Source organism: Lithobates pipiens, unplaced genomic scaffold (genome assembly GCF_037356315.1).
Source record: "Lithobates pipiens isolate NorthernLeopardFrog02 unplaced genomic scaffold, aLitPip1_a1.2 Scaffold_16, whole genome shotgun sequence".
In the NCBI taxonomy this organism is placed as follows: Eukaryota; Metazoa; Chordata; class Amphibia; order Anura; family Ranidae; genus Lithobates; species Lithobates pipiens.
The window spans coordinates 337,650,020-337,663,251 of record NW_027507748.1 but is presented as its reverse complement, the minus strand read 5'-3'; the positions used below and the strand labels follow the sequence as shown (position 1 = coordinate 337,663,251).

The window sequence follows — 13,232 nt, the reverse complement described above, 5'->3', positions numbered from 1 at the left end:
GTCCAGTTCATCTTTAAAGATGGACTCTTTAAGATAAAATGTACAATATTTAAACATATGTATCTGGCGGGAGGGGCAGCGCTGTTGGATACATCACGGCTCTATTTCTTAGAGAAAAAATGCTTAGAGAAAGACAGCAGCGTGATGACTTCACCAGTGTGCTGTGCTCCTTCAAAGTCCCATCACAGAGATGGCTGGGTCCTAGACGGGGTTACTTTGTTTATCTGCAGAGCAGTCTGCAAAGAGGTTTTGGGACCTAATGCTGTCTGGCAGGATTGCACGATTCGAGAAACAAAATGACACTCATTGGCTGGTAAAACAGTTCATGTACTGTATTATGCCTTTCAAATATATTTAGAAGTCAGACTGGAATTCAGCTTTAACAAAATCATGAAAAATACACTTTCATCCTATCAGCTGTGCAATCCAGAACATGGTAACCTTCCAAATTAGGGGACGTGACTGTTGCCGCACATAAGCCAAAATGGTCACCCTATTTCTCATCAGCGAACATGGTAGTTAGATGTTACTATAAACTGCTTTAACAAAACTGTAGGTTTTATAATGGGGTAATTTGCCCATGTTATGTATGCTACGCAAACAATGCATAGCATAAGAAAAATAATTGGTATCAAGTACTCCAGTTGCCTTTGGCAGTAGGACTATAGCAGCACAGCAGGGAGACAACAATCATTAAAATAAAATATAGTCTTATACAATGTTAAAGGACAAGGTAAAAACCACAATAAGCTTGTATCCAATGTACAGTGCCTTGAAAAAGTACTCATACGCCTCAAAATGTTACACATTGTCAGGTTACAACCAAAAAGGTAAATGTATTTAATTGGGATCTTATGCGATAGACCAACACAAAGTGGCACAAATTTGTGAAGTGGAAGGAAAATTATATATTGTTTTCATTTTTTTTTTTTTTACAAATATCTATCTGAAAAGTGTGGCGTGCATTTGGATTCAGCCCCCTTTACTCTGATACCCTAAAAAAATCTAGTGGAACCAATTGCCTTCAGAAGTCACCTAATTAGTAAATAGATTCCACCTGTGTGTAATTTTATTTCGGGATATATACAGCTGTTCTGAAGCCCTCAGGAGGTTTGTTAGAGAACCTTAGTGGACAAACAGCATCATGAAGGCCAAGGAACACACCAGGGATAGTCGTGGAGCAGTTTAAAGCAGGGTTAGGTTACAAACAAATATCCCAAGCTTTGAACATCTCAGAGCTCTGTTCAATCCATCATTCGAAAATGGAAAGAGTACCAAACCTACCAAGACATGGCCATCCACCTAAACCAGCAGGGCTGGGCAAGGAGAGCATTAATCAGAGAAGCAGCCAAGAGGCCCATCTGTCCACAGGACAACTATTAGTCGTACACTTCACAAATCTGTCCTTTATGAAAGAGTGGCAAGAAACCCATTGTTGAAAGAAATGTTTGTAGTTTGAGAGAAGCCATGTGGGACACAGCAAACACGTGGAAGAAGGTGCTCTGGTCAGATGAGCCCAAAATTTTACTTTTCTAAAAGCAAAATGCTATATGTGGGGGAAAAAAAAAAAAAAAAAAAAAAAACCAACACTGCACATCACCCTGAACACACCATCCCCACCACGAAACATGGTGGTGGCAGCATTATGTTGTGGGGATGCTTTTCTTCAGCAGGGACAGGGAAACTGGTCAGAGTGGATGGGAATATGGATGGTGCCAAATACAGGGCAATCCAGCAGGGCAATGACCCTAAACATACAGCCAGAGCTACAATGAAATGGTTTTAATCAAAGCATATTCATGTGTTAGAATGGCCCAGTCAAAGTTCAGACCTAAATCCAAATGAGAATCTGTGACAAGACTTGCAAAACTGCTGTTCAGAGTCTCTCCCTGCCCAATCTGACAGAGCTTGAGCTACTTTGCAAAGAAGAATGGGCAATCATTTCACTCTAGATGTGCAAAGCTGGTAGAGACATACCCAAAAATGCTTGCAAAGGTGGTTCTACAGTATTGGATACAAATGCATGCCACAGTTTTCAGATATTTGTAAAAAAAAAAAAATTTAAAACCATTTATCATTTTCCTTCCACATCACAATTACCGTATTTATCGGCTTAGAACACGCACAGGCTTCTAACACACACAGGCATCTAACACGCACCCTAATTTTAAGAGTGAAGTTTTAGGAAGTAAAATGTATTTTTAAACAAACAACTTTTTAGTTTAGTTTTTAGACAATGCTCATCTGCAGCCTCCCCATGGATAGTGCAGGAAATCATAGCAGTCATCTCCTGTTTACTCGGCTCTCACACACAGTCCTGCCTCCGCCATCCGACCAGCTCCTATGATAGACAGAACACTGGTCCAATCGCAGTGGCGGAGGCAGGAATGTGTATAAACTTGGGAGCTGAGTAAACAGGAGAGAACTGCTCATGAATTCCGACGGTGTTCGTCCCCCTCCTTCCCCTACCAGGTATACTTTCGGCCTTATAACACACACCCGTGATTTGCCCCCCCCCCCCCATTTTCAGGGGGGAAAAAAAGTGTGCGTTATATGCCAATAAATATGGTATGTGCCACTTTGTGTTGGTCTATCACATAAAATCCCAATAAAATACATTTACGGAATATTTGGGAGGTGAAGCCCTCTTACTTTTTACAGTTAAAGCGTTGTTGAACCCAAGGCAGGAGTCATGTCCTTTTTCTGGTTTGCTGGTAATGTATCTGGTCTGCTTATTAATACGTGAGTAACGTTTACTTTTCTAGGAGAGTATGTGCACTTCATGGTTTTTACTACTGCTCATCTCCTATATCTAGATTTTTTTTTCCTGGTCACCTGTGTTTGCATTTGTCGTTCTTCTGGGGTATTAGACCCCTTTCATACTGGGGCGTTTTTAAGGCGCTTTAGCGTTTTAAAAAAGCGACTGAAAGAAGCCTCATTTGCAATCCCAAGGCTTCAAAAAGTTTCCCCTTCTCTTCAAATGCATAGCATAGTTTTGTTTGTTTTTTTAAAAGTCATATTTAATACAAATATTTTTGAATACCTTGTACAATTCACCCCAGATTCTCTTGGACTGGCCCTTTTTATATATTTCTTCCCGGGCTTCTTCTCTAAATAAAAAGAAAAATATTTCACAAATAGGCATTTAGTCTGGGTTCACATGTCTGTGCGGACATGTTTTAGCAGGCACAGCAGCCCATTCATTTGAATAGGCCGCAGTACCTGCGAGAAAAAAGTCCCTGACCCTTTTTTTAAAACATGGCCGCACGGAAATGTAAAATAAGAAAAAGAAAAAAAAGAATTTTTAAACATGCCCCATCCTGCCGAGCTTGCAGGCAGAAGCAAACGCATACGTGAGCAGTGCCTTCATATGAAAACCGTGTTCAAACCACACGTGAGGCATTGCCGCGATCAGTAGAGCGAGAGCAGTCATTCTAGCCCTAGACCTCCTCTAACTCAAAACATGCAACCTGTAGAATTTTTTAAACGTTGCCTATGGAGATCTTTAAGGGTAAAAGTTTGTCGCCATTCCACGAGCGGGCGCAATTTTGAAGTGAGACATGTTGGGTATCAATTTACTCGGCACAACATTATCTTTCACAATATATATTAAAAAAAAAAAAAAAAAAAAAAAAAAAAAAACACCAAACACACTTTACTGTCTTATTTTTTTTCATCCAAAAAAAGTGCAAATACGTGATAGAAATTATTGCAATGAGCACCATTTTATTCTCTAGGGTATTAGAAGGAAAAATAAAATAAACAGTATGATGTTTGGGGGTTCTAAGTAATTTTCGAGCAAAAAAGAAAAAGTTTTTAAACAAATCTCAGAAAGAGGCTCGGTCCTTACAGTTGTATGCAAACGTTTTAGGAACCCCTGACAATTTCTGATTGTCATTTATAAATATTTGGGTGTTAGATCAAAATTAAAATTGCTGATCCAATCAAATAACTGAAGGACACAGTAATATTTCAGTAGTGAAATTAGGTTTGTTGGATTGATAGAAAATGAGCAATATGCATCAAAATGAAATTAGGTGCATAAAATTTGGGTACTCCAACAGAAAAATCAAATCAATATTTAGTAGAGCCTGCTTTAGCAGAAATAACAGCCGCTAGATGCTTCCTATAGCCTGTAATAAGTGTCTGGATGAATGTATTTTGGACCATTCCTCCTTACAAAACATATCCAGTTCAGTTTGATGGTTGCTCAGCATGGACAGCACGCTTCAAATCACCCAACACATGTTCAATGATATTCAGGTCTGGGGACTGGGATAGCCATTCCAGAACATTGAACTTGTTCCCCTGCAAAAAAATGACTGAGTAGAGTTTGAGCAGTGTTTTGGGTCATTGTCTTGTTGACATATCCAGCCCCGGCGCAACTTCAACTTTGTGACTGATTCCTCCACATTATTCTAAAGAATCTGTTGATGGAGTATCTATGTGACCCTCAACTTTAACCAGATTCCCAGTACCGGCACTGGCCACACAGCACGATGGCACCTCCACCAAATTTTACTGTGAGTAGCAATAGTTTTTCTTGGCATGCTGTGTTCTTTTGCCACCATGCATAACACTCTTTGTTATGAGCAAATAAACTTTGTTTCATCAGACCACAGCACCTTATTCCAAAATGAAGCTGGCTTGTCCAAATGTGCATTTGCATACCTCAAGCGACTCAGTTTGTAGCATGTGCAGAAAAGGCTTCTTTTGCATCACTCTCCCATACAGCTTCTCCCTGTGCAAAGTAAGCAGAATTTTTGAAGGATGTACAGCGACACCATCTGCAGCAAGTTGATGTTGAAGGTGGTCCGTGGACGTTTTTTTGACCGTTCTCACCATCCTTCGCCTCTCCAATATTTTATGATGCCTGCCACTTCTGGCCTTAACAAGAACTGTACCTGTGGTCTTCCATTTCCTCACCATGTTCCTCACAGTGGACACTGACAGCTTATCTCTCTGATAACTTTTTGTAGCCTTCCCCTAAACCATAATGTAGAACAATCTGTTTTCAGGTCATTGAGATTCCCCCATGTTGCCACTCTTCAGAGGAGAGTCAAAGAGAACAGCACCTGTCTATAAGTTCACCAAACCAATTGTGTGTTACAATTAATCAGTGCTAAGTAGTTACAGGTATTTAAATCAACAAAATGACAAGGGTGCCCAAATTTATGCACCTGCAATTTAGTTTTGATGCATATTGCGCATTTTCTGTTAATCCAATAAACCTCACTTCACTACTAAAATATTACTGTGTCCTTCAGTTATTTGAGAGATCAAAGTGAAATTGCTGATCCAAACACCCAAATATTTATAAATGACAATCAGAAATTGTCAGGGGGTTCCTAAACTTTTGCATACAACAGTAAGTGGTTAATAGGGGCAGAAACCAGAAATAAAAAACACCAAATTTAAAGATAAAGGAAGAACCTTGAGATGGTTTCTAGTTTTATACCTGACTCCAGTATCTTCAGTAACCAAGTCTCTGTCTTTCTCCTGGTCATAGCTCTTTGCTGAGGCCTCAGCATTGAGAAGAAGCTCGTGCATATCATCAGCAATAAGATTTGGCCTTTTTCGCTGAGATTTCGGACCAAATGTTGTTTCAAAAGCTTCTGTGTCCAGGATGTGAACTTTGGAGTTCTATAAAAAATCAAAACAAAAAAAAAAAAAAAAAAAAAAAAAAAAGGTAGATAGCATAAATTAACCTTGATTAACATATTTCACATAGTGTAAAATAATAAAAAAAAAAAAAGAATAATAAAATTAAATGAACCAACTTCCTTAAACCCAAGTTGAGTAGAACACCTGACCAAAAAAAACAAAAACAAATTGAATTTTGACACACCTGTAAAACTGCATGCCTTGGAGTACAGGACACAGGTTGGATATTCCTAAACCCTGGGTTATAGGCTACCTTCAAGTAATTGGACACTGAAAGCTTTTTGACACACCCCCTTGGTGTACCTCTATAACCTTAACCAGCTCAGTGAGAATTATTTTAGCAAGCAATGCAGAGTAACAAAAAATAAATAAAAAATGGGGAGGGTGGCCTGCGATGTGTACTGTACTCCAAGATATGGAAATTACAAGTCAAAATTGCTTTCATCCCAATCATACAGTACATGACACAGGCTGGATATTCATAGACCCTGGGATGCCCAAGCAATGAATCAGAGGGGTGGGCAACAACAAGGCAAACTGAACTGTGTCAACGGCCCAAAAAAATAGACAATGGTCAAAAAACCAACTTAGGGTGCTGCTGAAAGAAACTTGTGGCCAAAGGGTGCATTCACATAGGCCAGGACATACAACCAGTAGAACTTGGGAGGTGAGCAACAGATCCTGGATGCCAATGCTCAGGAGACCCACACAGACACTGATCTGGTGAAGTGAGCGATATAAGGGTACTGAAGGTACCTTGAGTGTACCTCCAGTACCCTTATGACAGACAGACCCTGAAAGCTCTGATTACAACCAGACAATGGAGAAAAATTTGTTTGGGATGCTTAGGAGTAGGGCACAAGTAACGAAGGGAGGACGGATGGACAATATCCCTCCCCACCCCCTCCACAGCCCAGCACTCCAATGGGAGAACTGAGCAATCAGCAGTGTTTGATTGCTCAGTTCTCAATGCAGAACCAGCAGAGGACAGATGTAGAGATTTGATGCTGAATACATCTAGGCGAGTATTAGAGCTGCACGATTCTGGCTAAAATTAGAATCACGATTTGTTTGCTTAGAAAATAGATCACGATTCTCTCAGGATTCTCGCAGCATAACATTTTTCACATAAAAAAAAAAAAAAAAAACACACAACAATTGTGCTAACATTACTATTTTTTTAAAAAATTTATTTATTGAAGTGTATTTTTTCCCAAACAATTGCATTTGAAAGACTGCTGGGCAAACACAGTGTGACATAAAATATTGCAGCAATTGCCATTTTATTCCCTAGGGTCTCTGCTAAAATAAATATATAAGGGGCATCCCTAGGGGGCAGTGATCCGAGGCATGAAGGTGCATGAATTGGGGCCGATCTGTGGTGTGAAGGTGCATGAATTGGGGCGAATATCTGAAATGTGAAGGTGCATGAATTGGGGCAGATTTGAGGTGTGACGGCAGGATGTTTATTTCTCACTATTACTTAAGGTTACATGCCCACTGACGTTTTAAAAAACAGGCTGTAAAGGCAGCACAGACGACAGGAAAAAAGCGGTGTTAAAAACGTGATTTTATCCATGTTTTGCATTGAATCCATTGCACGTCACTGGCTTTCAGACGTGTTTCTCCGTCTCTATTCAAAATCAATGGTTCCCTATGGCAGCCCATTGATTTGAATATAGGTCGCACTAGAAGTCAGATCAAGAGGATCTGACTTGCGGTGCGACTTGTGTGCCGAGAACCTTAAGGGGGGAACCCAGCGAAAATGTAAAAAACAAAAAAAAATTAAAAATTGTGTGAAGTTAGGAGGAGCCCGCCAGAAGACACCAGAGAGCACAGAGAAGTCTGAAGAGACCCCCGGAGCTGCCTAATAAAATTACTTTAAAAACCTGTGTAGTGAGTTTTTTTTTTTTTATTGACACTTTTCCCCAGGTGAATGAGTAGGGGTACAATATACCACACACTCATTCACATAGGGTGGGGGGCCAGGATCTGGGGGCCCCCCTTAGTAAAGGGGGCTTCCAGATTCTGATAAAAGCCCCCCCGCAGACCTCAAAAGCCAGGGTTGTTGGCAAGAGGCCCTCGTTCTCATCAACATGGGGACAAGGTGCTTCGGGGTGGGGGGCCAGGATCTGGGGGCCCCCTTATTAAAGGGGACTGCCAGATTCCGATAAAAGCCCCCCCCCGCAGACCCCAGCAACTTACAGCCAGGGTTGTCGGGAAGAGGCCCTTGTCCTCAATATGGGGACAAGGTGCTTTGGGGTGGGGGGCGCAGGGCCCCCCGCCCCAAAGCACCAACCCCCCATGTTGAGGGCATGTGGCTTGGTATGGTCCAGGAGAGGGGGGGGCGCTTTCTCTCCCCCACTTTCCTGACCTGCTGGGCTGCGTGCTCGGATAAGGGTCTGCTATGGATCTTAGGGGGGAGCCTCACATTTTTTTCCTCAATTCCCCCTCCCCTAGATTCTCAGCACACAAGTCGCACCGCAAGTCGGATCCTCTTGATCCGACTTCTGGTGCGACCTCTATTCAAATCAATGGGCTCCCATAGGGAACCACTGATTTTGAATAGAGACAGAAATGCCGGACGAGACTTAACACAGTGTTAAGCCTCGTTAAATCACGCTTAACACCTTTTGCAGGTGTCTTGACGTTTTCACAGCTCTAGCGCTGGAGCCTCAGAATGCACTGGTCCTGGGTTTGTTTGTTTTTTGCAGCTTAAAAACGGCTATGCCATTTATAGCTCAAAAATGGCATGGTGGGCATGAGGCCATAGGCTAAGATGGAGAGGAATTTTTAAGCTGCAAAAAATACTCAAAAAAGCGGCTGTAAAAAAAAGTCCATGGGCATGAGGCCTAAGTAGTTTACAGCATTTACTTTATAAAAAATCTTTTGTGATCGAGAGTGTGAAGTTGACTTTTTTTGTTATAAAATCGGCACGCTCAAATTCTTTGAAAACATTTTTTGGGACACTGCGAAAAAGGTTGTCTACCCCTGCTGTAAAAGATATGGAAAAAAAAAACCCCCCACAAAAATCTTGCAATTATTTATTTGCCAGACCAAAAGAGACCAGTTAGTGTGTTAGGGTTTATATACCCTTTAACTTTTTCCTACAGCCAATGAAAGAAATTGTGGTCAGAAACAATCAACCTAATCCATATATGCATTAAACATTTATTTATGTATGAAACCAAAAAAGCTAGTCAAACCCTAGCAGCATGCATTGAGCTTTCTTGAAGTGTTCTTACACACTATATTTTGAAAAGCGTTGGGACATTTGTACCTCAGACTAAGCCTTTAGGGTTCGTCTTCGGTTCTTTGAAGATATTTTCCAAGGAATACGATGAAACAAAACATAAGGGAAAACCAAAGCCAATTTCTCACACTTCCTTCGCCAGCATGCTAATTCTACAATACCAGGGTTCTCCCATGAATTAAATGTTCACTAGAAAGAGCAAAAGCTAATAAAAACCATTGTGATTGAAGGGAGACGGCCACAGGTACGCTATAGCTAATTAGATACAACACATGCCAGTTTATTCTTCAAACATAAAACCCAATAACTTATTGCAGTCTATTTTTCTGTGCAGTGTTTTGCTCAGATAACATTTCCCTTTTGTATTTAATAGAATACATGTGCATTAGGCTAATGGGGGAAAAAAAAAACATCATAAAACATTGGTTTAGACGTGCATGCACAATAGAACTTTATGTTCCCAAAAAATGAATGATGAATGTGAAGAGGTTCTGAATATTTGAAACAAGATGAAAGATCCCAGCTTGAGAACAGGGTTATGTCATATTATTAGACAGTATAATAATAATATTCTTGTCTAATAAATCTGAAAACATATGCTGTCTGGTTATAAAACCAAACCTAAGCAGAAAAGTCAAGTCGCTAAGCTTGCATAACTCATCTGCCATTTCAGAAGATGTTTCCTACTTAGAAAGTAAAATCATTTGCTCAGGAGACAGTTTAATTAACATAAAATAATAAAACGGAACAGGCAATGACGTCCATCGCTATATTTTAGACACATTCTACAGATTTCGTAGCTCAAAAGCAGCAATAGCTAATGGTGCATGAACAGGAAAACCTTCATTCCAGCAGTTTTTGTCCCATAGTTTGTCATGTTACATATTATACATAACCACTTGTGAAATTACAGAAGAAACTATACCCTTTTCTCCAAACCGATGTCCACTGCAGCAGCCTGGGATGTGTGTCCCTTAAGAACTTCATTCATTTAGGAGAAAGAGAGGCACTGTAAAGTTTCGCACTATTAAAAGGTGAGGCTGTTCTTTCCACACCTCTGAAAAGTGATCTGTGGGAGAATTGGTTTTTAGAAGAATTTGACAGGCAGTGGGAGAGGTGATACACCTCCTCACCACCTGTTCTGACCCTCAAAATACCAACCGACTGTGGCATGTGTGCATCCCTGTCTAGCTGCCTTTGCAGCTCATGTACTACCCATTACTAATGTTCCCACAAGCAGCACTGTGGCCAAATGCTTAGTGTCTACCTAGGGTCATCTGTTCCAGTCCCAACTACAGCACTACCTGCCTGGAGTTTGCAAGTTCTCCCTGTGCGAGTTTCCTCCGGATACTCCAGTTTCCTCCCATACTCCAAAGACATGCTAGGAGATTAACTGGCCCTAGTATGTGTATGAATGCAAGGTAGAGACCATCGATTGTAAGCGCCTCGAGGGCAGGGACTGATGTGAAATTAAAGTGTTGCCCTGCCAGGGTCTAAAAGGAGGACGTGACCCAGAATTCTTAACCAGACGGGTTGAGGGGCTCCAGGGAGCATGTGTCATGAAGAGGAAACTGGAGATTCGGGTGGGATGGAATCCCTAGTCCTTAAAAAAAAAAAAAAAAGTTTATAATATATATATATATATATATATATATATATATATATATATATATATATATATATATATATATATACATATACATACACACACACACACTCTTGCTGCATAATTTGCATAAATTGACAGCACTATCCAAGTACCTGTAATAAATAAGCAAACATATGACATGTAAGGAGGAGTTCTAAAAAGTCCCCAGTGATAAACATTGTTCAGCTGCTGGTGATGTCTGCAGGCTTTTCATATATCCCTATGGACACTAGGTTGTATTGGTTAAGGGGAACTGGAAGCAAAGCATTTATGTCATATTTCAAATGTCAAATATGGACCAAAATATCACCACTACAAAAGTAGAAAAACAGAGTTTAAACAAAAATGTATTTTGCTCAGTTTTCTATGTGCAAATAAACCCACCATGCTAGCTAAACTGTGTTTGCACCCTTTTCTTCCATTTCTTCCAAGTATTAAAGCACTTTAAAGAGGAAGTAAACCCTGATGGGTTTACTTCCTCTTTCATTCCCTGCAAAGGCAAAGCATAATGGACTACTATGCATCGCATAGTAGTCCATTATGTGTCACTTACCTGACACAGGAGCCAGCGATGTCACCGCTGTCCCCTGTAGTCCGGCGCATCCATCTTTTCGGTGGGGTCTCGCAGCTCCGCCGCTGTCATTCGGCGGAGCCGCGATGACGTCCCTCCCGCGCATGCGCACGGGAGCCGACATGCGCGGCAGCTCCCTTGTTGAAAATGCCGCGCTCAGTGCGCCTGCTCGCCGCTGTCTACTGCGCGGTGCCTGTCTTCGGGCAAATATCTCCTAAACCGTATAGGTTTAGGAGATATTTCTTGGACCTACAGGTAAGCCTTAATCTAGGCTTACCTGTAGGTCAAAGTGGTTTGTAAGGGTTTACAACCACTTTAAATTAACATACTTGTGCGATTGGAATAGGGTAAAACCCTACAACAGCTACAAACAGGACAACCATATAAAAAAAAAAAAAAAAAAAAAAAAAAAAAAAAGCGATTAAGAATTGGAGATTACAAAATCCCTTTGAACTCAAAATATAATAAACATTTTTCTCTTTTATTTTTTTTTTTGATTTTTTTTAACAGCTCAATAACTTACATGAGGTTTCTTTCGATCATACAATAGAGACATTGGTAGTTTGGTTTGCTTCATCACCACCTTATATGGATCTTTCATTACAGCATCCATCTCTTCCTGAAACCTTTGTAAAGATGACTGCTTAATCACACGGGTATTTCCTGGAAGAAGAAAAAATAAATAAAAATAAAGGGAAGAATAAATCTCTCTACTGGACAACAGATACACACAAATCAAACAGATCCCCAGCCACAATAAAAGGCTATGTGACTTACAATGAAAAAAACTTACCAAACCATTTGATGTTGGGCTCCACTCGAGCCACTGTGCCAGATGGGACTGAAGACTGATATTGTAGAGTCTTGATCACTTTCCCACGGTTGTTCCTGAAGTACAAAAACTAAGTGAGAGCGCCAAACCAATGATCATAAACCGATTGTTCTGTTCCTAATATGGTATATTCAGTAATTAAAAATAACTTTTTTTAAAACAGCTTTTTATTTGAATCATATGGAAAAGGTTAAGAATTCTGTCAGGCTTTCATTGCTGACTGTACATCCACTGCAGAGGTTTTCAGTGACTTCCTGATGTGTGACCAAGACAGAAAGCGAGCAGATTTGCTTGTAAAAGATTCTCCTGGCAATAACTTTTACAACAATCTTCCTAACGTGAAACACCTTGGCAAACCAACTAGGACAGGTTCCTTAGTGAAAAATCACCTCCCTAATATGTTTACCAAAAAAAAAAAAAAAAGTTGTTACATTTTACTACTGTTATCTGGAAGAAAATAATCTGTGTGCGGTCATAAAAGATGTCCGGAAAAAATGTCAAGTGTTATCCTAGGCTTCCCTGTTTAACTATAATTTGATCATGTAATCCTGCTATTCCAGCATCCCAGTGTCAGTGAGAGGCTGTTGCAAAGGAAAGGAGGGAGTAGCAAAAACAGCTGGAGCCATAAGCCCCATACACACTATCAGTTTTTCTGGAGATTTTTTCCTTCAGATTTACCAAAACCATGTAGTGCTAGGTCCTGCCTGATTGCATACAAATTGGAACTCCTAAGGCTCGAGCTCATATTATATGGTTTTGGTAAATCTGAAGGAAAACCTCAGCAGAAAAACTGATAGTGTGTATGGGGCTTTAAGGGTGACATCACAGCTCCTGCAATTCACAGCCGCTTTGGAGAGCCAGAGTTACATGATCAGACTGAACTGAAAAAAGTGCAGAGATCTTTTTTATACATACAGGGTATGCAGGATAAGTAGGGGGGGGGTGTTCAAGAATAGTTACTGTTAAACATTTTTTCCACTTTACACTACACGTCATGAGAGAAATGCAATGCATGGCAGTTTGCTACTAGGCAAGCTAGTTGTTTGGCTGTGTGTGCCTTCAGTTATTTTGCACTCGCGTACCCATACATGATAAAGAAGATCAGAATTCCATATCTAGATCTGTTCAGGTCTGAATCAAAAACCGATAAAGCCAATACAGCAACATGACAGCCAAAAAACCAACAACATTTCGATAAGGTGAGGTCAGCACTAGCAACCAACATAATTTCGCTCCAGGCTGTAAACATTAAAGTGTTTTTTTT

General features: G+C 40.4%; 1 protein-coding gene across 1 annotated transcript in view; it reads right to left on the bottom strand.

Annotated features, from left to right (window-relative positions):
• Nucleotides 1–13,232, bottom strand: part of GNL2 (G protein nucleolar 2) — an 84,264-nt gene that overhangs the window by 49,324 nt on the left and 21,708 nt on the right. The window contains exons 3-6 of the mRNA XM_077481804.1: nucleotides 11,930–12,024; nucleotides 11,660–11,799; nucleotides 5,459–5,643; nucleotides 3,044–3,110 (exon numbers count right to left, since the gene is read on the bottom strand). Coding sequence (XP_077337930.1) covers nucleotides 3,044–3,110; nucleotides 5,459–5,643; nucleotides 11,660–11,799; nucleotides 11,930–12,024 — 487 coding nt within the window. The remainder of the gene's footprint in view (nucleotides 1–3,043; nucleotides 3,111–5,458; nucleotides 5,644–11,659; nucleotides 11,800–11,929; nucleotides 12,025–13,232) is intronic.